Source organism: Macrobrachium rosenbergii, chromosome 19 (assembly GCF_040412425.1).
Source record: "Macrobrachium rosenbergii isolate ZJJX-2024 chromosome 19, ASM4041242v1, whole genome shotgun sequence".
Lineage (NCBI taxonomy): Eukaryota > Metazoa > Arthropoda > Malacostraca > Decapoda > Palaemonidae > Macrobrachium > Macrobrachium rosenbergii.
The window spans coordinates 28,199,157-28,226,656 of record NC_089759.1 but is presented as its reverse complement, the minus strand read 5'-3'; the positions used below and the strand labels follow the sequence as shown (position 1 = coordinate 28,226,656).

General features: G+C 35.7%; 1 protein-coding gene across 1 annotated transcript in view; it reads left to right on the top strand.

Moving 5' to 3' along the window:
• The window catches only part of LOC136848783 (cell adhesion molecule Dscam2-like), a 351,367-nt gene that overhangs the window by 151,864 nt on the left and 172,003 nt on the right, over window positions 1-27,500 (top strand). Inside the window, 1 exon segment of the mRNA XM_067121377.1 lies at window positions 1,598-1,656. Within this exon segment, the coding sequence (XP_066977478.1) occupies window positions 1,598-1,656 (59 nt within the window).

Below are 27,500 nucleotides of genomic sequence, written 5' to 3'. Positions count from 1 at the left end.
ATAAATTAAGCTTAAAAAACAATTCCAGGCTACAAACATCTTGCTGTTAGGATTTGATGCTTTGGAAAATCTGTAAACGATTCGCAAAATTTTAAGCAGAAGAGTAGAGGATCCAAAATAGTTGAAGGTGCCCTAATTAGCCTTTAAGAAGCACTTAAGAATGAAACTTCCACATAAAGGTTTAGGTGTTAGGGTGTCCATTGTGTGAGATTTTCAAGATTAATTTTGATTTTCGGTTCCTGACCCACACAATGTCTCCCCTCCTATTACACTGATATCGGATAGTAAGTATGAATTATAATACTACTCTTTTATTTTGATTAAGTAAATAGAACATTGCTAGTTTTGAACACATTGTATTTAATCAATCTCCTAACGAAAACGGTCATTCTAGCCTGCCAAACCTTTCATTTTATTTACAACTGGAATATGACTTTAGAAACAGAAGTCAACTAATGTTCACTGTGAGAAATAATATATAATTCACAAATGGCTCATACAACAAAAGGCTGGACTTTTCTTCAAAGTCTATCTCGCACCCGAGTGATTCCTAACTTCGGATGGAACAGGTACAGCAAAAGTATGCATCCCAGATGGATGAGTGACGGACGGCGGCATTTAGAAAAAGGCAAAAGAAATGTCATGACAAAAGGGGAATATTCGTCAGCAGAATTATACAGATCTGCGCTGGTTTCATTTTCGTTCATTTTCACTCTTCAGCGAAAGTTACCGGGACTGTTAACTTCAATGTCTGTAACTTGCCCAGGTATGAGATAATATATAAGACTAAGAAATATTAGAGAACATCGAAAACGGAAGTATAAGGGAATTTCCGCAGCTTTTTTTAATAAGTGCTGAAATATCGCCTGACTAATCCCAAAGTTGCTAATGACAGACATGGATTAATACAGTGGCTTAACATGACTTACATCTCTCTCTCTCTCTCTCTCTCTCTCTCTCTCTCTCTCTCTCTCTCTCTCTCTCTCTCTCTCTCTCTCTCTCTCTCTCTCTCTCTCTCTCTCTCTCATCACGAAGAGCTGCAGAAAGAAATGTATGGATGCTGCAAAGTAGACCAGACGCTAAACTGCAACGTTATCCAAAGCAGAAATAGAAAAAAATAAGAAACAGGAAAACAGCTAATGTTCTAATATCAGATATCCAAATCTGATGCAGTATTCAAATATATGAAAAATTGGATACATGATTAGCACATAACTTTACTGTAAAATCTTATATTCAATGAATGCCTGGAGATAAGTTTCCAAGATATGAAATAAAAAAAAGATATGTAAAAGAAAAAAATAGCTAAAAAATTGTGCACCAAGAGTGGATGGTGGAAAAATTTATTCCAAGTTCGAATTATCATAAACAATATAACCGTACTAAAACTACATAAAATCAGTTCAATGTTGAAAAAACAAATTGTCCAAAATAAAAATAATGAATGTGAAACAACGCCTTTAAAAATGAACTGCCACAAATTGAATTACCATTAGAACTAAGAAATATTTTCAAAATAAATATGGTGCTTAGTGTTTAAAAATCATTACTGAAATGTTTCATAATTAAACCGTACATTTTTTTTTTATTTCAACAGATGCCTTGCAACTAACAGCGTTGGTACCGTCACTTCTAGGCCCGTTACCGTCACTGCAGGTGAGTAATACACGAGTAGAATGTCTACTGATAATACAATTAAATACACTAGAGAGTGACACACACATGTGCATACACAATGTAGATATATATATATATATATATATATATATATATATATATATATATATATATATATATATATATATATATATATATATATATATATATATATATATATATATAAACGCTGTAAATTCTGAACATGTCTCAGATATACAGAAAAACCGGTAAGGATTTACACCTGGTGATTCATTTTCCTGTGGTAAAGTTGTGTATATAAGTCATGTGTCATCGTTTTTATAATCATTATACATAAATATATATATATATATATACAGTATATATATATATATATATATATATATATATATGTGTGTGTATATATATATGTATAATATATATATATATATATATATATATATATATATATATATATATATATATATATATATATATATATATATATATATATATAGAGAGAGAGAGAGAGAGAGAGAGAGAGAGAGAGAGAGAGAGAGAGAGAGAGAGAGAGAGAGAGAGAGAGACTAGTAAACGGACAGACCGAATGTCTAGTGAAATATGCATATTAGTTTCGGCGATGGGAAAACTGAGTATTGCTGAGATCACCGCACTTCCTTGTCCCAAACATAACAGTCTTAGGTATTTTGGTGCCTGCAAAGACGGAGGGTTGAGACGACCCTACCATTAGGCGTTCAAAACAAAGACATTAGGCAGAGGCATTTGCTTTATTTTTCGTAGTAACTCATAATCACGACTTTTCTGACAAGACATCTCAAGCAGTTGGAAAACTGACTCATATCTACATTTGTTCATTCAATACAGAACATGGATAATACGAATAATGACTTTTGATATTAAAGGATATGAAAACCTTATAAGGAATATGAAGTTAAAATCGCTGCTCAGAAAATAGATTTACCGTAAACACCGTCACTGCTTACTTGTGATGGATTTCCTATTTTTAACATCATCTTCTCAACTATATGGGTTATTACTGGTAATATATAACTCACCTACTTATGTTATAGAATAGTTTTTTTAATATCATGCTTATCATCTGCTAAACTACAGAGTGGTTGCTGAGAATGCCGTAAAAAGGCAAAATTGCAAATTCAACTAAAGTGACAACAGTATTCTCAAAATGGCTACTAGAGCGACCTACTGTACATGTAAATCTCAGAAAAAAAAAACTACTAGATTTCAACATATGTTAAGACAGAGATAAATGAAGCAACACTTCCCAGTGTAATTTACACGGAGAACAGCTTATACTAATTTCGTAATGCTCATGCGTTGTCCGTCGCTTCCCCTGAGGTTAACCCCATGGTTTAATCATCTCGGGCGTGGGCTACAAAACGGTGTTAGGTTCGCCCTTCCACTGGTTTCGGCTATAATTAAAATCACCATGGCCATGCGTATATTTTCGCCGTATCCCACTGATGAGTATTTAAGATGGCTGCAACTGATCACTGTTAAATGAAATATTAAGAAGACTAAGCCTGCTTTCTCCCACGACGAGAGAGAGAGAGAGAGAGAGAGAGAGAGAGAGAGAGAGAGAGAGAGAGAGAGAGAGAGCGTTTCAAAAGTCACTGCGGTGAGGGAACAATGGCTTTTGAAGATGGAAAAGCGAACGCAAGTCCTCAAAGGCGGGTGGTGGAAACGCAGCAGAAGGGTTTAACGTGTTTACTGGAAACACAAAAATATGAAAGTGTGCCAGGGTGCAGTCATACTTCATACGCATTGAAATGAAATATTGAGGAAATTCATTAAAGCTGAGTGTCCTTGAGTAAAATGGGATTTACTCGGTATGTTAGAATCCTGAATAATAAGAGTTATTCCACTGCAGGAAGTGTCTCAAATTTCCTCGTTGAGAAAACTTAATAACATAATTATCAAAATGGCTGTATGAGGACAACGGGTCAATCAGCTAATTGCCTGAATGGCTCAAGAACAATATTCTGAAAAACACTCCTTCCACCGATTTACAAAATAAAAAAAAAAACTCAACTTTTAAAACACACAATAGAAAACTGCGTTTTAAGAAATAATAAGAACTTCAGTTACTCAAAAAGTAAAGGAAATGATATCAAAATTAATTACAAATCAGGTCATCTTTCTCGCGCTTGCACTCTTGGAAAAAATATACACTGATGCCTCTTAAATTTCACAAAGTTAAAATAACATAAAGTACCTCAAGTAATCACCATAAGCACTTCATTTAGTCATCAGACAAGCAAAACCATCGCGACAGTAATTAGAAAACAAGTGCTAAGAGCAATCCCATAAACATCACCTACCCAAGCCGCCTGCACAACTGACAAAAGAAGTCTTCACAGACGCGTTGTAAATCTTCATGAAGATGAAAATCACACGAGATTGTGAATTAGACAACAGGAAGACTCGGAAGTGGAGAGAGAGAGAATATCAGCGAACAGACTTTTCTGTAATCCTTATTTATGTTCCTCTTTTTTTCACAGTCTGCTGTCAAAAGAGTTTTAATTAGGAAAAGAGAATGCCTCACGGCACGAAATTCCCGCCCGCCGGATTCCCTTTCAAGTCGAGCCCTGCGGCGTCCAATGGCAACAAGACTCGTACGCGTACCAGGGGAAAAGGAAGGATGGAGATTTCGGGACATGAAAGGGGAGAGTCTGTCCTGCGCTGATTATTTCCATACATACGTAGAGGTGTTTCTTGATCCTCCTTTTTTTTTTTGTCAACCATTCAAGTAGTGGGTTGCAACTTCCAGCGTCGAGATGACTGGTACACGTTCCAGGGGAAAAGAATGGAGTCAATAATGTGATATAATGTATATCTTAGTTTAACCAGACCACTGAGCTGGTTTACAGCTCTCCTAGGGCTGGCTAGAAGGATTAGATTTATTGTACGTGGCTAAGAACCAGCTGGTTACCTAGCAACGGGAACCTACAGCTTATTGTGGAATCCGAACCATTTTATGACGAGAAATGAATTTCCATCACCAGAAATAAATTCCACTAATTTTTCATTGGCCGCTCGGAGAGTCGAACGCTGGGCCAACAGCGTGCCAGCCGAAAGCTCTACCCACCTCTCCATTGAAGAACTTAATAATGTGATATACAAATGGTAGAAGGCCGTACCTTAGATGATTATTTCATACGTGTAGAGTGGCGTTTCCCGATTGTTACCAAGAAAATATATACGCTAACCATTACAAAATGTAGTAATCATGAGAAGATGATTTTGAAACTAACAATAAACAGGTTTATAAATAGCTTCCTGCGAATATACTTAAGCTACACAGTTTTAAAAGAATATTTCATATCACCATTACAGCAATCATGCCTCTACATTAGTGCAAACAGGTAGTAAGCACGAAAATGAGATTTCGGAACCAATGATACACCAGTTTACAAAAATCGTTTGCTAAATAACTGCCGAATGCTAGGTTGTCGATTCTTACAAGAACGACATGCCCAAGAAATCAGAAAAAATATACTTACACTATATCTGCTCAAGCGTAACAAATACGCCCTTTGTGAATGGCCTCCAAATTAGAACACTACTACTTTAAAATTACATAAAAATAGTACATCCAATAAAATTTCATTTAAAGAGGAAACATTGATAATTTTTTAAATCCCTTTACTGATAAGAGAATTTGCATTCGTAGAAAACGAGTCAACGGAAGATATGATGAATAACTAGTAAAAAATATAAATCTGAGATTAAACAACAAAACTGACATAAAGCTCGAAAACTATGTAAATAAACGTAATAAAAGCAAGACGAAAAAAAATATCCGAAAGCTTTAAAAATCAATATGAAGTTGTACAACGAGGCTACGGGAAAATAAAACATATATTAAAAACAGCCCTGAGAGAGAGAGAGAGAGAGAGAGAGAGAGAGAGAGAGAGAGAGAGAGAGAGAGAGAGAGAGAGAGGGAGTTGGAAACGCACCATAAGATTAGAATCAAGTTTAAGATTAAAAAGGCAAATCAAATTTACAGAGAGAGAGAGAGAGAGAGAGAGAGAGAGAGAGAGAGAGAGAGAGAGAGAGAGAGAGAGAGAGAGACAAAGGGCCCGATTATTCTTCTATTTTTCTCTGACACAATGCATCATGAATGGAATTTTTAATTTGGAAACAGGATCCAATCTGCTGATGCATGATTAAATGCTCAAGGGATAAGCCCAAGCTAATACTCTTTCGGCGTTATTTGAAGTTCTCAGTGTCGCATTACAGAGGAGAGGGTTAATGAACAGGATTGTGTGACGAATTTATATATATATATATATATATATATATATATATATATATATATATATATATATATATATATATATATATTTTTTCTTGGCTGCCTTTCTGTGTGTTGTGTGGGTATGGGTATGGGTATGGGTATGGGTATGGTACAGATATGGGTATGGGTATGGGACTGGTACGGGTATGGGTATGGGTATGATACAGATATGGGTATGGGTATGGGTATGGTACGGATATGGGAACTAGTAAATGCAATCGATAGCGAGCATCTGCTATTATATATATAAATGTATATACATATACATCCATATACATCCATATAACCATTCCATATATATTATATCTATACATAAACATATATACATATATATAAACAAACATGTATATATACAGATAGACAAATAGACAGATGGGCAGATCAGAACTTTCAAAGATTTCTGAAAGGATGACTACAAAAAAAATGAGTTCAAGCATCAATAATAAAATCACAGATCCCATCTGCTACAAACACTATCAGGAAACAGTTCGGCGCCGTAGTAGAAGAAAGAACTAACCCATGATATAAGTAAAATCATTTGTTTGGTAAGGAATCGCGTGGTTGTACAGTATCGTCAAAACCACGATCTATATTTCGACATTTTATGCCGGCAACCCCCTTAGAGGAAGAAATACTGAAAGAGCAAAGACGAATTCCTCGAACGAACCCAGAAAACAAAGTAATCTCAGAGACAATATATCTTGGTTCCACACCTACGGACAAATCGACATATATAACTGTAATAAAATGTGCTTATTATTACTATGATTATATGCACCAAATACAAAAACAGTAGATTATTCCCTTGTCAAATATTACCTGATGCAGCCTAAATTCTACCTTATATAATGAGGCAAACTAATGAAGAGAATATATATTCTCTAAAATTGATTGAAGGTAAACGACTTGTAGCATAAGCAATACCTTACAGAGCCGATATTTTACAAGAAGTCTGTCCTCGAAATATGTGAAACAGACTACAAAAACGTATATCTTATTACACAGACGAAGTAGAACGAAACTGACGACCGTAAACGAATTACAGAAACTGCAACATATCTCACACACACGCAAAAACGCTCTCCCGATATTCAGCTCGTCTCAGGAGCAGAAAATGTTATGAGGGAATCATGCAAGCTTCGGAACTTCTACGACGCCTTTAAACGAAATTCTCACGTTATAAAAGCAAACTGAAATAAACTCACATTTACCAGCAACAGAAAACAGCTTGCAAAACAACTCTGGGACTGGCATACAAGATTTTCATGAATCAAACCGATTGTATGGTGAATTTTCCTAAATGACATTTTAATATTTACATCCTGAGGAGAAATTGCAATAAATATTTGACACAGGAAAGATTTCGAGTGATGCAATCGCCCATCAAAGAGATGATGTACATTATAGATATTTTGGTATGATTTGTAGGAAACTAAATTCTGTACGAGGAAAGGATTCTTTCCATCCTTTTCTCTTTTTTATCCTTCAGGACTGTGGGAAAGGAAGGAACAAACTGCCATACCATTGGCCTCTACTCCTAAAAAAAAATGGTTTACTGCGATTTTCAAATATGTTTTTATGGGGACCTTGAGATACTTCAAAGTCGGTTTAAAAATGCTTGAGTGAAAGATTCAAAGATTGTGTGAGGATATTAAAACATGGCATGAAACTTTAAAAAATACAGAAGCTTTACGGAAAATAAAACTACGAAACAAAACCTTACAAAATCAAACGTCTTGTTGAAATGTCTTTGCTTTTAACAAATAACAAAGACACTTTATTGCAATGGCTGGTTAATGCTAGATGTTGGTATATTGAAGGAAATGCTACATTTGTCATTTCAATGCAAATAAAGATTCAACAAAAAATTTCTGAATCCAATAAAAACAAAGTATTGCTAAAAACAAGCAAATATAAAAAAATATGTTTTTTGTTATTTATGTGAAAACTTCACTGATGGAAATGCGTCGAAAACAAACAGCAACAAAATGTGTCGCCTCCGATACGAGCTTCACAATTACGGGAAAAGATATATATCACTGGAATGCCGGCGCACCGCCAGAAATGTCAGTGTCACAATTAAACCAAATGACAGTGAAGATTATTGTAATTATAATTGCAACCTGTTCAGCTCTCCACGCCGCTGCGAGTACACTTGCCACTAACAGCATTTGCTACACCAACCTATTGGGATTAACACTGGTATTATCATCCTCAAAACTTGTACTATACGCGTCAGACACGTTAGTGCATACAAGCAATCCGAACAGAAGGGACCTGAACTTCAAGAAAGTATATATATATATATATATATATATATATATATATATATATATATATATATATATATATAGAAATAATCAACCCACAATCACGTGTGGAACAGAATTGAATTTCTGACTCACACCAGAATCGAACCCAGGTCTTTCAATTGAAAGGCAGGGACGCTGCCCACTAGGCCATACAAGTCTAAAAGAAGTTGGAACCTGAGATCAACTGCACCAAGAAATTCCTGGGCAAGCTAACTGCTTGCATACCAGCGAGTTTTCCCAACTTCCCAAGCAATGACACAATTGACAGCAATTCAATTATCCCTTCTGAAAGACCTGGGTTCGATCTGATGTGAGTCAGAAATATATATATACTGTGTATATGTATGTATATATATATATATATATATATATATATATATATATATATATATATATATATATATATATATATATATATATATATTATGAGAAGGACCTGACAAGGGAAAACAATAAACATTATAATTTTCGACGGCTTTAACACCTTCGCTAGACCGCAGAGTTGAGCAACATTGGATATGATCAATAACCAGATGGGTGACCATCAGAAAAGCCAGACGCCTTCAGAGCACAGGCCCGTTGAACATCCTCAAGTTCTTGCCCAAACCGGAATGGTAACACCGTAGAACCTCCTGGTAATAGGTCCCTCCGAAGGAAAAAAGGCGTATGGTGAAAAAAATGCATACGGAGTGTACTCACTCAGTCCTACCAAAGATTGCCATAACCCTGTGGTTGTCATCCATCTCCTGTAGAGGAAAAGGGTTGCAGTTTCATCCCTTGCACTGCATAAACAGCATCTTTGCCAAGAGAAAATAATGGACATTAGAAAAATTCATATATCCCAGGGCCTTTCAAAACATCCTCTGTCTATACATAGCAAACTGTCCACACTGTACACGAAACAAACAAGTAAAAAATGCGCCGAACGCGATCGAGTTTTCTGTACAGCCGCTATAGCGAATAATCAAGGCCACCGAAAATAGATCTATCTTTCGGTGGTCTCGATGTAATGTTGTATGAGCCGCGGCCCATGAAACTTTAACCACGGCCCGGTGGCGGCGTATGCTATATCATTGCCATTAGCACACAATTATGGCTAATTTTAACCTTATAAATAAAATAAAAGCTAATGAGGCTAGAGGGCTGCAATTTGGTATGTCTGATGACTAGAGGGTCTATGATCAACATACAAATTTGCAGCCCCCTAGCCCCAGTAGTTTTTCAGATCTGAGGGCGGACAGAAAAAGTCCGGACAGAAAAAGTTAGGACAGAAAAAGTGAGGACAGAAAAAAGTGAGGACAGAATAAAATGCGGACGGACAGACAAAGCCAGCACAATAGTTCTCTTTTACGGAAAACAAAAAGGCAAATCAACTCGATTTCGTCTCAAGAATTTTCCTCCATAAAACAGATCATTTATCTCCATTAACAACCAAGGGAATCAAATACTGTAGTGTTTGATTCAATCAGCACAACATAAAACTCGTTAAAGTTCATAATGATTTCATGGCATACCTGACTCTTGCATTATTATAGAAAAATTTTAAGAAAATATATGCAGGAATATCTTCAGTTCATTATGATACCAGGATCTGCCTGGTTGGTTACTGTCTGCGTAATTTGAAAAACAAAAATGAAGCTTTTTTTAAAATAACATACATCGTCATTATCAGAAAACAACTTTTCAGGTGGATACAAATTGTCTTCGTATGAACATCCTTACCGTCCCTCTTAATAGAAAGGATCACCTATACTGTATAATTCAAATGGTTTACCGAGACCTAAACCTTGGCCTAAGTATGATATATAACTATTTTATATAACTGATATATAAAACTGACTTTACTTGTTATGGGGTGGAATACTGACAGCTTTAATCCATCGACCTCACTCGCTGTTGAAAAATAGTAAGAATAGAATTCGACCAAGTAGGATAAAAGTTTGCTAATAACATGTCAACCAGCAACCAAATCATGGCAAAAAACATAGGAATATTTCCTTGTAACGCACAGGATTCGGAAATATGGAAAGCATTAAGAAAAATCGAGCCAAGCTGTAATGTGCTCAAAGCAGTAATATTGGTGCATTGTATAGGAAGAATTTGCAACCCACTCTGAAACCAAGTAGCAAATAATGGCAACTAAAATAAGACGGATGACAATAATCTGTCATTATCTACAGTATAATAGAAGATCGCCAACACCTATAACACAAAATTACTGCAGACAAACACCTACTGCAGATTATAAAAAAATGCCCATCTGCAAAGCTGCATATAAAAAAAATACTATAACTTTCACAAATTAAAAAATTCCCTCTATCCACTAACAAAGAATCCACGCTCTCTCTCTCTCTCTCTCTCTCTCTCTCTCTCTCTCTCTCTCTCTCTCTCTCTCTCTCTCAAATCCCCTTAATCTATTACTTGTTTTTAGCTCTTGATACCAATAGAGCTTTACCCCAAAATCCTCCTCTTTTCCGTTTTGCATTCATTTTAAGTAACATAAAATAATACTTGTAGATAGAAAAACAAATACAACACACATATAAAAAAGGAATTCGGTAGTGATTTCCTTTTATGAGAGGATCCGAAATGTAATTAGATATAGACAAACAGACAGACGGACGAAGAATAACAACGTCATAATTAAAAAACTGAAAACTTTAAACTGTAAAAATTTTATTCAGGTCAGATGTTACGTAGAGAAAAAATGTAAAAAAAAAATGAAAAATAAACTCGAAAACTAGTTTATATAATCGTTGCAAAGGAAAAAAAGAAAAGAAACTGGAAGGGAAGTTGGTGTAGAAAAATAAAAAAATAAACCCGAAAATTAGTTTATATAATCGTTGGAAAAACAGAAGAAGAGAAATTGGAAGGGAAGTTGATGTAGAAAAAATAAGTAGAATAAACCCGAAAACTAGTTTTTATATAGGATGGAAAAAAAGAAAAGAAACTGGAAGGAAAGTTGGTGTAGAAAAAATAAGAAAAACCCGAAAATTAGTTTATATAATATTTGGAAAAAAAAAAAAAGAAAATGGAAGGGAACTTGATGTAGAAAAAATAAGAAGAATAAACCCGAAAACTAGTTTTTATATAGGATGGAAAAAAAGAAAAGAAACTGGAAGGGAAGTTGGTGTAGAAAAAATAAGAAAAAGAGAAAACGAGAAGACGCATCAGCAAAGAAAGTGCTCCTAAAAAGAGCCTTGTAAAAGTAATACCCGGCCTTAATAGACTAATACGTTAACAAGACAACCTATTCGACCCCTGTATATGGACATTATTTGTAGATGTAATGCTCTCTATCTATCCATTTATCTGTCTATCTGTCTATCTATCTATCTATCTATCTATCTATCTATCTATCTATCTATGTGTTTTCTACCGGAAATCAAATATGGAGACGTTATTTATATAAGTCAAAGTATGAGCGTGCGTCAGTCAATCTAGCTCTCTCTCTCTCTCTCTCTCTCTCTCTCTCTGCTTGTCTGTCCGTCCAGCTCTCTCCTTCTCTCTCTCTCTCTCTATCAACTCGAGATCAAATATTGGCTTCATTTGCGACTCTCACAAACTCGGCCTCTCTCCATCATATTTTTTCTTTATTTTTTCCAAGGGTGGCCGATGATGGTGTCGAAGGATTTTTATGTGGAATTTCTCTCTCTCTCTCTCTCTCTCTCTCTCTCTCTCTCTCTCTCTCTCTCTCTCTCTCTCTCTCTCGTGGACCATTAACAGTATAAGATTTTATCCTATAGTGGAAGGCTTTATGTCCGGCTGAGTAAAAAAGGTATCGACCTAATAATATTGCAGCTCGCCTGCCTAAAAGGATTCTGACAGCTTGCTTTGGCCATCCTCTGATGGGTAGGATGTCCCTCTCTTAGCCGGGGTAATGTAATGCCTTATTTTATTTATATATAAACTAGCAATATTTTCTTGGAACACTGTCATTATCAGCGATAACTTCGTTATCTTGAGTCTAAATTTTCTTCTTTTTTCTTCGAGTACTTTAAAGGTGTTAGAATGAGTCTCTTCGCGATGGTAATTCTTTATTGTTATCCATGCATTTATCACGGATATATTCTCACATTATTTATATTATTATCGTTGATGTCTATTCATGATGCTAAGTAGCTTGTTTCTGAACAGTTTTAAGCATGGCAGATAAGATTAAGTTGACTTAAAATGTCATCCATTATGCCTGTCTAACCATTTATTTCTTCATAACATTCCCATTATTATTCAAATTAGCATTATATTTGGAAATTCTCAAACATAGCGTATATGTGCACTGCATTTAAAACAAGAGCGCATATAGTGATAAGGACAAAACGCAATTAAAAAAAATAGTTTGATGTTAAAGCACAGGAAATAATATTATGCAGGCAAGAAAAACCCAGGAACACTCGTATGAACATTATATATATATATATATATATATATATATATATATATATATATATATATATATATTTATATATATATATATATATATATAATATATATATATATATATATATATATATATATATATATATATGAATACTTGAAAATAATTGTGTTCAATGTAATACATAACAACATATTCAGTGTAAATGAAACGGCATACCTCCCCAAAAGAGAAATCATCGAGAACACACATTTTATTTTTTTTTTTTTTACCCTGAAACTGCTAGGTGTCGGGAACCAAACGAAATCCTACAAGTTACGGGGAGACGTAACTTCCAGTCAAACATCCTTTGCAGAAGTAACTGCCAAATCTGGTTACCAGAATATACGGCAATGGTACGAAATGTTTGTGTTTTGTAAGACAGGAACGTCTGAAACGGCTGTGCAATCTGACATCGATTTATATATATATATATATATATATATATATATATATATATATATATATATATATATATATATATATATATATATATATATATATATATATTGTATAATAATTGTTCATACATATATATATATATATATATATATATATATATATATATATATATATATATATATATATATATATATATATATATATATACATATAATCTTAATTTTTCATCAGTATACATGTACATGTTGTATGTATATATATATATACATATATATATATATATATATATATATATATATATATATATATATATATGTATATATATATATACATACAACACGTATGCTGATGAAAAATTAAGATTCACTTCACTTATTCATATTCATTTCCCGACATTTCGTAATTTTCGTTTATAATTACATTCTCAAGGGCTCTAAAATAGATAAAAACAACGCGTAATTTAGAGTGAGTCCACATATTAGATTGTTCAGGGTTCGTGAGTCTGCTGCCTGTCCGGAAAATGACCCCTCTTGGACGAGAACATTTTCCTGCTGTAAAAGTTAACCTGATTCCGAAAATCCCTTGACCATCCGCTGTCTGTTTCAGTTCAAGGATCTTCTGTGCCCTTTCATGTCCTCGTGTGTAGTGTATAAATATACCTGCCCCAGGTGTAACCTGGGGACTTATGAGCGATCCACACGGAGGCTCCTTAAGGTACGCGTCGACTTTCATAGAGGGGTCGGTTTCCGGACAGGCAGCACACTCACGAACCCAGAACATTCTAATATAAGAGCTCACTCTAAAAGCTGCAAAACATACATTGAAAATAAAGATTTTAAAATCACTGGGAAAATACCCAACACCCAGGAATTACCCATTTTAGAGTCCTTATTGATCAAACAACTGGTTCCCCCACTGAACAAACGCGCAGTAACAGCCACTCCCCTTTTCTTGTCTTGAGGTGTATTTTCTTCTTTTTTTCATGTTTTAGTTTCCTTCCACTTATGTTTCTTTTATTCTGGTGGAAGGTTGGTCCAATACTTTGTATTACTTTGTTAATTTTCATGTATCTAGATTTAAAAAAAAACAATTTTGAGTGACAAAAATTTATATTTGAGTTTTATGCTAATTATATTTTTTTTTTTATCTATTTTAGATCCCTTGAAAATGTAATTATATACGACAATTACAAAACGTCGGGAAATAAATATGAACTAGAGAGGTGAATCCTAATTGTCCATCAGCAAACGTGTTGATTACATATATATATATATATATATGTGTGTGTGTGTATATGTATGCATATACATATATATATATATATATATATATATATATATATATATATATATATATATATATATATATATATATATATGGTCGAAAAGGCATCGGTTTTGTAAGACAGGACCTTTTGAAACGTGGCTGTGCAATCTGACATTGACTACACCCCCACCCCGCCCTCCCCTCCAACAAGAAGTTACATTCGAATTTCTCACAAAATCTAACTACTTGCTGCCTATCACGAGTCCCACTTTTCGTAAAATGCTCATAAGAAGCCACACAACTTTTTACGTTAAGTGTACTAACAAACAGAAACAAGCAGCCAACCGATCAAAAAACAACAGAAGCAAAGCTTCAGCATAAGCAATATGCTTTGACGTACATAGCAATGAAGACTATGACAACGGAGTATCTAAGGAGACCTCCCTAAAAAATATGCCACCGAGAGTGTAACTACTACCGTCGGCAGCATGAATGAGTATAGATTAATGGAGCCAAGACGCCGCAAAAATATTGGAAAACGAACTTCTGAGCACATCGTACCCTGACTAACCAATAACTTGCCCCAAGAACTAAAAAGTATTGAAATTCTGAGACACTCATGTAGAAACTGAAGGCCTGCTGCTCAGATGCAGTTATAAAACCGAATAATTTGCAATTTAAGAAAACAATAAATTGTAAATAATTTATTTTTTATTTATTTATTTATTTATTTATTTTTTTTTTTTTTTTTGCAAATCAAATTCTGAAGGTTACACGCAATTGGCTACCGGTTACAAAGACAAGTGATGGACCGTTAGGTGATATTGAACGCTAACGATGACTGCTAACAATAGAAACGATGAACAAAAAGGATTACAAAATTACATTTTAATTCTATGGACTTAAAATTTACGAAATTAGCCAACGTATTGTAAAAGGAAACACTTGTGTTGTCAAAATTTGCAATTAAAATTTAAAAATCTATATATAAATAAATATATAAATAAATTAATGAAAATGAATTTAAAAATCTATATATAAATAAATTAATGAAAATGAATTTAAAAATCTATATATAAATAAATTAATGAAAATGAAAGTTGAGAATAGATTATGTCTTCCCACGTAATACCGAAAGACGTTGCACGTAAATAAGAATTAATGAAAAAAGATTCCACATCCCTTCGTCAGTTTATATACTGCATTTCAATCCAACGGCAAACTTCTAATCGCATGCCTTTACATTTACATACTTCGCAAGAAAGCCTTCATTTCAATTCAGAATCTATCTATCCCCAGCTACTATGGACATTCCGTTCCAATCAATAGTATTCCGTCTATTGACTGAATGGAGGAAAGATCAGCACTATACCAAACATATGCTGTTTGCAATTAAAGGAAACATCCTTTCAAAACATCTCCTCATGTCTGGTTTACGCATCTTAAACTCTAAAAGTAATTTTTTCTCCTTCCAATATCCTATATTATATATTCCGCCCGTAATATTATTAATTCTTGGTCAATGCAAATGCGGGAAGCAGATGCTGAACTCCGAGGCCATTTTAAACTCCACTTGTCTTTATCGACTAAAGCTTGAATTAATCTTCGAAAATAAATGGTGATATATTAGTAAAAGGGCAAGGGGATTTTTTGGTGATTATTTGGCTCTTCCTAAATCCCCAGTTTTCAAATCTTATTGTCATAACTTGTGTTACTCATACTGAAGTAATTACAGAAGCCGTCTCAAACATGTTTGTCTGCGTATGAGTCAGTCGATTAGTATGTAATACTATACAGTATGCCACGTCAATAATTAAACGGATTTCTACTTTAACTTCTTTTAAGATTATCAACCAGTAATCCCTTTGTCCTCAAAACGCAACTTCCTCCTTATCTACAGAAATCTGGATACACTTACACAGAAAGCGCATCAGCAGTATGATGACCCCTATGCTCACACTGCGTCACTCACCAATAACCAGTATGCACTCTCGCTTCGTGGGGTAATGTAGCTCTTTCAACCAAGCACATCAGGGTCACATGTTGCCACATTCATATGCTAATTACCCAACAAAGGATAAACCCCTTTGTGGAAAACTTCTATAACATTAGAATATAATAGAATATAAAATTCAGACCAAAGGCCAAGCACTGGGACCTATGGGGTCAATCAGTGCTGAAAGGGAAATTGACAGTAAGAAGGTTTGAAAGGTGTAACAGGAGGAAAACTTCACAGTTGCACCATGAAACAATTGTTATAGAGGGTGGAAAGTCGGATGGGAACGGAGGTACAGTAAAAGGAACGAAAGACGTTGCTGCTAGGGACCGAAGGGACGCTGCAAAGACCCTTAAGTAGTGCCTACAGTGCACCACAAGATATGCACTGACGGCACTACCCCCCTTTACGGGCTCTAATACGAGTACATTGTCCTCTTCCCACACCCACACAAGAAGGGTCAGCAAAGCTCGTTGAACTGCTTATGCAATGCGTCATCATTCACCTCTTCAATTCTGACTCGCTTCCTTGGTAGTATGACTATTCTATTTCAATAATTCTTCCATTCCACCTACCCAGCAATTTCGTCTCTCCTCTCAAGCCCTCTAAGCTTCACACCTCACTGTCAAACTTCCTGCATGCTTGCATCTTAAAGCACACTTAATCTACACAGCCTCTCCATTGTCTAAATTCACTCTGCTCTTCTTCCATTCTGTCAAGTAACCATTCTAGCTTTTTTTAGTTTTCTGTAAAAGAAAACTACTGTGCTGGCTTTGTCCGTCCGTCAGCACTTTTTCTGTCAGCACTTTTTCTGTCCGCCCTCAGAGCTTAAAAACTACTGAGGCTAGTGGGCTGCAAATTGATATGTTGATCATCCACCCTCCAGTCATCAAACGTACCAAATTGCAGCCCTCTAGCCTAAGTAGTTTTTATTTTATTGATGGTTAAAGTTACCCATAATGGCGCGTCTGGCAACTATGTAGGATAGGCCACCACCAGGCCGTGTTAAAGATTCATGGGCCGCGGATCATACAACACTATACCGAGACCACCGAAAGATAGATCTATTTTTGGTAGCCTTGATTATTACACCTTACAGAAAACTCAGTTGCGCTGAAGAAACTTCGGGGCATTTTTTACTTATTTTTTTCCCAAATTACTACCCTTTCTATCAATCTTTCCTTATTCACTTCTTTAAATATTTCCATCATTGAAGCACGCCACATGCACACTAGTTAGTGATTAATATTATTATTATTATTATTATTATTATTATTATTATTATTATTATTATTATTATTATTATTATTATTATTGCTACAGAGGCTGTAAATTAGAACTAAGTATGACCTCGAACCCTCGGACTGTAGATTTTTCAAATTTTGAGCGTTGTATTACAATACAACTTCACAATTGTGAACTTTATTTCGCCGTAATTACTTCGATGTGACCAAACATTCGACCCGCTACCTTTCATATGAACGTTGAAAGACTAGACTTGCAAGTACGTAATTCTTCCTGGAAAAACTGAAGATTACTGTAATATTTCATAGACCTCCTACAGCAATATGCTACCAAAAGCGTAATTAAACGCACGAACACGGATGAATGGATTAATGGAACCTGGATGCACAGATATATTGGAAAACGGACTTTTCAACACTGCATCCAGACTATTCAATGACTCGCTCCCAGATTTTTAAGGAGGGTAAAGGTTAGAGATCTCTAAAGAAAAAAATTACATGAAATTCATTTAAATACATACATAAAGTGGAAGAACTTGTAAATTCAAAAATCAATTAATAGAAATTGAAAAATGGGAAGGTCCCGATTGACAAACCGAATGAAGACCAATAAGAAGAACGTTGGGCGAGTCGGTAGACCTGTGGACTAGCACTCGCTAGGCCCGAGTTCGAGTCTCCGGCCGGCTGATGAAGTGTTAGAGGAATTCATTTCTGGTGATAGAAATTCATTTCTCGCTATAATGTGGTTCGGATTCCACAATAAGCTGTATGTCCCGTTGCTAAGTAACCAATTGGTTCTTAGCCACGTAAAATAAGTCTAATCCTTCGGGCCAGCCCTAGGAGAGCTGTTAATCAGCTCAGTGGTCTGGTAAAACTAAGGTATACTTAACTTTTTCAAGAATAAACCACGAGGATGATAATGATAATGACACATCATCGCCATGATGACGTTGATGATGAGTATGAAAATCATCTGTTCTGTGAAACTCATCATACACTCAAACCATATTCGTAAAGCAAAATTCGAACCATTTTTCTACAATCCATACAACCTAAAACAAATTTATTCTACCGCTATCACAGGGTGACTAAAAGATTTCAATCTTCTTTACTAATCCGAGTAAAAGGATTTGAATCTCTCCTCTCTTTCCCACACTTAAGGACTCTAATCTCCTTGATCACTGAGTGAAAAGAGAATCAGAATCCCTCCTACCTCCCACACAAACAAAGGAATCTTTCCTCTACCGCAGAAACCTTACGACTAGATCATTTCCACGCTTAAACACCAGAGAGATTGGCAGGTTTTTTTTTCGCTCAGAAATAAGTTTCCGTCTTTACTTCTTTACTTCCGCAGAGAAAAGCATGGGAATTTTGCCCCGTTTGCTGATAATAACTCAATTGTTTCAATTGGTTAAAAAGCCTGGAAGGATTGTTAAGCTTTGTTATCTGCAGTCCCATAGGAAAAGATGAAATCATTCTTTCAGCTTTCAGAAACATAGACTATTTCTTCTTTCTCAAAACCCAGAACACTGGATTTCTTTTGGACGGGAGATAAGCTTTCTTCTTCATTTCAAGAAAAAGAAACGGAGTTTCTACTTAATTTGCCGAGACGGTAAAAAAAAAAAAAAATTCAAGGCGAGGATTTCAGTCTGAGCGCCTCTAAGCCGTCAGGAACCGGAGAGCCCAGTCTGGGCAAGAAAAAGAAGCGGCCTGATCATCGTTCTTCGGTAATGGTCGCCAATAGGATTTCCTCCTTACTCTTGTGCCATCGCCAGTCCCGAATGCTCCGGGTCTCCTTCAAAACAGAATTAAAACTTCATCGCACGATTCGCTTGCGCTCTATCCTAGTTTTTAATTGGATTTCTGAGATGAAGCACACCGGATTAATCCCCACTAGTTATACACCTCCTGTAATCCGGCTCTTCTTTTAATTTCCCACGTATCATTTTCGAAAAGAGGCGCTTTACTCTCTCTCTCTCTCTCTCTCTCAGAACGCAGAATTTAACAAGCGTTCTTAAACTAATGCAATATCTAATAATATATCGTACATTTAGAGGTCGGATATGTGGGGTGGGGATAAATCAAGGAAGGAATATACGCTTTCATACAATGATCCGGCGTGTGTGTGTCTGTGTGTATGTGTATGTGTGTGTGTGTGTGTATGTCTATATATATATATACATACATACATTATATATATACATATATATATATATACACACATTATATTATATATATATATATATATATATATATATATATATATATATATATATATATATATATATATATATATATATTTTTTTAATTTAATATAATATATATATATATATATATATATATATATATATATATATATATATATATATATATATATATATATATATATATATATATATATATATATATATATATATATATATATATATATATATATATATATATATATATATATATATATATATATATATATATATATATATATAGCATGCTGCACACGACGTTCATCCACGCTTCAGCAGTTGGAGTATGAAACTGGCAGTGATCTTGAGGTGATGTTCTCTGAAGCCACCTCTGGCTACTGGACGTTTTAATGATATACTTTATGTATTGCGTGTGTATTACCCTCACAAAAGACGTAAATTCATTTGCAATCACACATTCACAACGTATACCACCTTTGTGAAGATAATTTGTGAAGATAAGTAAGTCCTGATTAAATTTAAGATCGTAAATCTATATCTCTTTCCAGTACCACTCGAACATTTCGCCTATCTGCTTACTGAGCACAAACACACGAAAATGTTCACCGTAACAAGCGCTTAAATAAACACTGTCGCGCACAAGCGCTCGCTGATTAATCATTGGAAACTAACCAGAAATTTATCTGTTCAAACTGCAAATCATCGTCAGCATTACCAGTGTAATCACCGTCGCCGCCATCATCATTACCATCATCATCATTAGGCCTTTTTTTTTTTTAACTAAACGCGTTTGACGTTAAATTCAACACGACGTCACTCTTCCCACGCCGACGTCGGTAATCAACGTTTGTGCAACAATTATTGCCAGCATCAATCAAGTGGCGATGTTTGGGGGTTATTGGAATAAGTTCGTGCTTGTGGGCAAACCGATGGAAATCCTTCTGTGAAAGAAAATGTCCTTCACAATGTCTTCGAATCCTCAAAGAATACCTAGATAAATATATATCTTCAATTGATAAATTCCTAAAATGACCGACAATCTTCTAATTCTAAAGGTACCAGTTCTATGTAGCGAATACATATATCGTAATCCTGTACTTAATTATGCATTTGCGACAGCTTTCATCGTATTCTGCCGAATAAACATCCAGAATTTGACGGTATCCTTACACACCAATGACCTATATTTTTTAATAAACAACCTATGGTCTAAAAAATCTATAAAATATTTATAGCGTGCTTTATGAATAACGCTAATATAACTTGTTTTCAGAGTTAAGCAAACAACAAAAAATTTCACCTTTAAAACTGGTCTCGTAAACATTCAAATTGCTTTTTTTTTATTCTTTGCCACTAAAATGATCAAACTAAAAATATCATGACGTGAACTACAATTTAACCCCCTACACTTTACATGATTCCAGTTTATTATCTTTCTTGAATTATGCATCACTGCCCATTCGGTGCTACTAAAAAGTCATTCAAGCCTTTTGACTGAAAAAAGTCACCAATAAGAAACCACAAGTACCATCATTCAGGCTTTGAGTTGAAAACAATGTTCCATAATTCAAACTTTTGTTCTGAAAACCTCATCCTCCATAATTCTGAAAAGACAAATGTCACCAAAACCAACATCATTCAGCCCTTGAGCATAAAATAAACCTGCAATATCAAAACTGAACTCCATAATTAAGACTTTTTGTCTAAAAAACTTGTTTACAGCAAGCCTCAAGCGCCTTTGCAGGCATTTTAGTCTGAAAAACAAATTTTGCATTACCAAACCTCAAACACCATCATTCAGACTTTTTGTCAGGAAAATATCTGCAATATCAAACATCATGGACTACCATTCAGACTTTTAATCTCAAAATATCACCAACCATAAACCTCTAGCTCCGTAATTCACACTTCTTGACAAAAGTAATAAACGAGAGAAAAAAATTTAACCCGCATAAAGCAGCATCAGTCAGACTTTCGTTGCAAAGCAAATCCGCAGTGAGTGATCTAAGATCCTTAATAACAATCGTCTGGAAAAATGTGAAATTACAAACTTCACCAATTTAGTTGAGAAATTTTGTCTACAAAAGTTACATTAAAAAAAAAACAACAATAACATGATATTAATAAAAATAATTGCGGTAACGCCCTCTATCACATTTCACACGACACAGTGCTTCCATCAACAACATCAACAATAACAAAATGCAATAACGACAATAACAACAGTAAAAAACAGGAGTCATGCTCCCGCCACATTTCACATTAGGCGGAAGGCTTTCATAGCACAGCACTTTCAGCGACAATAAAAGCAACAATAATAACAACAATACAAACTGATGTTATGACCTCGCCACAATTCAAATTATGCGCCGTGTTTTAACAGCGGAGCATTTCCTTTAAATGCGCGCCGTAACGTTCGTCCATATCCGCGGTGTCTGATTACGCAATAAAAACGCTCTTTTGGGGTCTGGCACAGCATTCATTAAATTCACGCGGCCGGAACAGCGCCATTCGTTCCGACGGGATGACTTATTCGCAGTCCACGAGCCCCCAAAACCACATCACGCAAAGAAGCCGCTGCTGGTCTCCACAGACCGCCACCGAGAGATAACCGCCTCCAAAGTTTCGCTCTTTAAAGCGCAGAGTTGGAATGCTAGACAGGTCGACTTTGCACTTTTTAAAAAATATGACATTCTCTCTCTCTCTCTCTCTCTCTCTCTCTCTCTCTCTCTCTCTCTCTCTCTCTCTTAATGGAGAAGACCTGACGTGAAAGCGTTAACAAGAAATATATATATATATATATATATATATATATATATATATATATATATATATATATATATATATATATATATATATATATATATATATACACTGTATATATATCTTTATAAATATGTATAGGGATGGAAGTACGGAGGAAGCATCTATTTACGGTTCTGGATATTACAGATGCTTAAAAAAGCGTAGATGAAAGGTGATTATGCTTAGTGATCTGAATGCATGAGTATGAAATCAAAACTGTCACAAAGATATTTGGTTGCAAAGATCATTTGCTTCAGAATTCAGGAGTACAGATAAAAGACAGATTGATGAAGGAATGATTTTTTGATATGTTAGCACCGAGTAGGTAGAATACCGATGAGAAATGGACTACTTATAATTTGGTTTATAGTGATGAGTAGTTGTGCTGAGTGACTTGAATGCATAAGTAAAGTGGCAAAAAATATTTTCTGGGAGTTGTTTGATATCTGGAAGTATTTTCCTTCATAGCATTACGCCCTGAAAATTTTGTAAGTACACATGAAAGAAAATTTAACATTAAAGTAGATATCAGTATGTAAAGGAATAGTAAGGGATACAACATAGCATTAATTATTTGAAGAGCATGTAAGAAATTCGGGTCACCTGAATGATATACAGTGCATACTGACAGCTGTGGATGGCATGAATTTACATTGTTATAAAAAGACTGGTAAAATTAAATGCTTCTTCATTATGAGGTAAAAAAAAACCTGGGTGCAAACGGAGCTGAAAAGGTCCATTTGTTCGCGGGAGAGGATCAAGAGAATATTATAAAATCAGTTTTGCGAAAAGAGAACTCAATTCGAACCCATGAGGTAAACAGGAGACTGCTCAATAAAATTACAAAATCAAAAGATGACGAAGGAGAAAGCAGAAGAACAAAAATACAAGCAGATATTAAAAGGAAAACAATAAGCTGATATGTGTGAGGCAATTTTAGAGACAAGAAACGATGCAGATTAAGGTTCGCCATCACACGAATGGAAGCTTGTCTCGAACGCCTGTTAAATTCGCTTGAGAGATGATGATGACGGATAAGAGGGAAGGGGGGAGGGGGAGGAATTGAGGAAGCAACATGTCAAGATATAAAGAGAGCAGCGAAAATAAAAATTTCAAAAACCCGAAGGATTACGGAGTCGGTGATATACTGTATTGACAGTGAGATATTGCCACGGTATTGACATCGTGACTGAGTAGCTGACAAGGGAATAAAAGACGCGTATTACCAAAGATAACGTTCCACAAGATAAGATGAGAAAAATAGTGACTCCTTTGTACAAGGAAAAGCTTGATATAGGAGAGACAGAAAGACGACGCACTGAAGGGTGATGACTGATAAAATACGACGGAATGCAGCAAGGTGAGAAAATGGCAGTGGTTTCGCGCAAGAGAAAGACGACTGTACTGTTGTTCAACCGTTCATCTTGAAACATTCACTGAAAGTTTGACAGTAAAGGAAAAGGTTTTTGTGTCATATATACAGTTCTTGAGAAAGTTTCTAAGGAACTGGCGTTATAGCAATGGGGAAGTGTTTGCAAGTACAGAGTATAGATAGGAGTTTTGTAATTACATTCCTTAAATAAGACTGATTATTCGGTCAACACCCTGTGATAGGACCATCTACCTACCACACATAGCTCAAAATATACTCCCCAGTCTACTGAGTAAGACATAAGTGAGGACTGTATCAGAGCCCTAAATACTGACAAGTTAAACGAGAAAATTAAAATCAAAATAAACGAGGTAAATGTTGCGATAAGTCTTCCTTATGATGGCACAATTGAGGAAAAAATTCATTATAAATAACCCAGTGAAACTTGAAAAATAGGTTTATCGGTTACATGATCATGAGGTGAAGTACAGAATGGACAAAACAGGTAAACATAAAATATCAAAGAAATATTTCATTTACGCAGTACGGAGTTAGACACACCCCAAAATCCCCTACACACACTGCTCCACTTACCTCTTATCTACTGTTACTCTCTGGATGTTAAAGCCCCTCCTTTCCACTAACCTATCATAATATTTTATCCATCCCTCTCCAACACCTTCCCAACACTTCAAATTAGGTACCCTTTTCACCAGCCTAAACACAGGCCATGCCACGTTCAAAACACCACTTCTCGTCCTATCAACAAAGTTTAACCACGGCGGGTCGGGCCAGTCCTTCGATGGATGTCAGCCTGGGAACACGTCACTGCCAATCCTTTTATGGGTACTCTCAAGTATGTGGTTAGACCGCTCTCGTCATGAGGAAGAAAGATGGTTTCCATTCCCGAACGAACCTGACTGACCTCAGGCAGTCCGCTAAACCAACTGTGCCTCCATTGACCTAAACAATGAATTAGGTGCCTGGCAGATGGTCGACTGTGATGGCTCACAATCAGGATAAAGATGTTGAGCAGGTTATGGAATTAGCAACAGTAGCCTGAAAGTCATACAATGAAACGGAAGGTTAACACTTCTTGGTATCGTTCAGTAAAAAACCAAAGGCCACCGATTTATATAAATTAAAATAATATATATATGTATATATATAATATATATATATATATATATATATATATATATATATATATATATATATATATATATATATATATATATATATATATATATATGAGAGAGAGAGAGAGAGAGAGAGAGAGAGAGAGAGAAAGTATCAATACCACAATACAAATACAACTGTCAGGTAATCGGACACTTGAATCAAAGACCACGGGCCCAACACAGAACACGTAACACGGAAACAGGTAAATATGAAAATGGAAATACGGATTCAGAGGCATACACTCCACACGAAGAGAGTCACATCTCGGGCAGAAAGGCGTGCAGACGTATACGAACCACATACATAACCATCCATGAATATGAATGAATTTGTCAACCGACTGTGAGTGGTACATGTAAAAACCGCCACAGACAGACAGACAGACAGACAGACAGACAGACACACACATACCAAAAGGGAAAGCGACAGGAAAGTTCCCGGACTGGTTGTAATGTTGCCGTTATGATGTTGACTTTCATGGGACAATTTACTGCCCTCATACGTACACCATTAATCAGATTGATGTTCTTTATGCCAACTAAGGGATATTTATTGGCTGGATGGAGGCCAAGAAAGTAGGGAAGCGACTAGTAAGGTAATACGAGAGAGAGAGAGAGAGAGAGAGAGAGAGAGAGAGAGAGAGAGAGAGAGAGAGAGAGATGTGAGCCAAGAAAGTAGGAAAGGACAAGGAAGGTAATATTAGAGAGAGAGAGAGAGAGAGAGAGAGAGAGAGAGAGAGAGAGAGAGAGAGAGAGAGAGAGAGAGAGCCAGGAAAGTAGGGAAGCGGCAAGTAAGGTAACATATGAGAGAGACAAAGAGAGAGATGAGAGCCAAGGAAGTAGGGAAGCGACAAGTAAGGTAATATGAGAGAGAGAGAGAGAGAGAGAGAGAGAGAGAGAGAGAGAGAGAGAGAGAGAGACAAGAAAGTAGGAAAGCGACAAGTATATTAGAGAGAGAGAGAGTGAAAGAGAGAAAGAAAGAGAGAGCCAAGAAAATAGGGAAGTGACAAGTACGGTAATATTAGAGAGAGAGAGAGAGAGAGAGAGAGAGAGAGAGAGAGAGAGAGAGAGAGAGAGAGAGAGGACACTTTCCTAAATGGTGATGACATATAAAGTTACCCTGATATAAAAATTATCACATCCGGGATATTTGCTCAGGACCATTTCCTTACACTTGTAAACAAAGCATCACCTAGCACAAAACTTTAATATCCCTGAAAATATCAAGCGCTTCCTACCCATCCTGCGTCATTACAGAAATCTTGTAGTTGGTTTCATCAATAGAAGAATTAACGAAAGCGTCAATTCCGAGCACAACCAAAGTACTTTTCTACAGTAACAGTTAAGAAAAGGCGATCTTTGACTGCCATTCTTTTTTCCCCTTTCTCTTGAATCACAAAAGAATAGGATGACCCACCAAATGTCCTCATCTAGCTTCAAGCCCGAAGAAGACAAGAAAAAGAAATTAGAAAATTGAGGTTTAACCCGGAGGCGGCGTTAGGCCCGTCTCTTAGATGATGAAAAGTTATATGGATCGAAAAAAAGGTGGGAAGAGCTACATAATTGCCTTTTAAGAATAACAGGCAGTTAGTCACCCTCTTTTACGGAAAAATAAACCTGTTAGAGATCATCTACATGCCATTAAATAGAAATTCATAAAGTAATTTTTTAAAATTCATGTTTTATTTCTGTGTAAATTTGTTTGCGTCTGAAAACTTGCTCGCCCTGGAAACTTAACCGCAAATCCAACAAAACATTCTCTGTTCACCTTCATACTGAGAAATATCAACAAAGTGATTCAGCTGTTACCCAAATGATGCGAAAGCTTTAAAGCTTTACATCGGAGTAACTCAAAGTCAGTTTCCATAAGGCAGTAAAGTAGCAAGTTCCTTTCCACCCGGTCTTTGACTCCCAAACATGACCCATTCACAGCTGGATCGCCCTTTCGAATACGAGGCCAATGCCGATGATGTAAGGAAGGCTTTAAAAAAAGAGAGTTCAAAGATTAAAAGCCAGCATGTGTCGTTTGGATTAATAGTGCAATTCCACGTTATGGCGTAAATATTGTTGTTTGAAGGATTGGCCGATTGATTTTGGAGTATAGAGGCATCAAAACAACAACTATTTACAGACAGCGTCTTTTATTGTGGGATGGAAAATGGTTGATGCGCAAATGAACGCGCCAGGTTCCAACTCGGTCCTCTGTGTCAATATCTCTTCACCCAACAACCGATTAAATGATAGGGGATTATGCTCATACCTTATGAAATGTATGTCGCAATTGCAATGAACTTCAATAAGCGCATACACATTCTCAATCTCTAAAACCCGGTGTGATAGCGCAA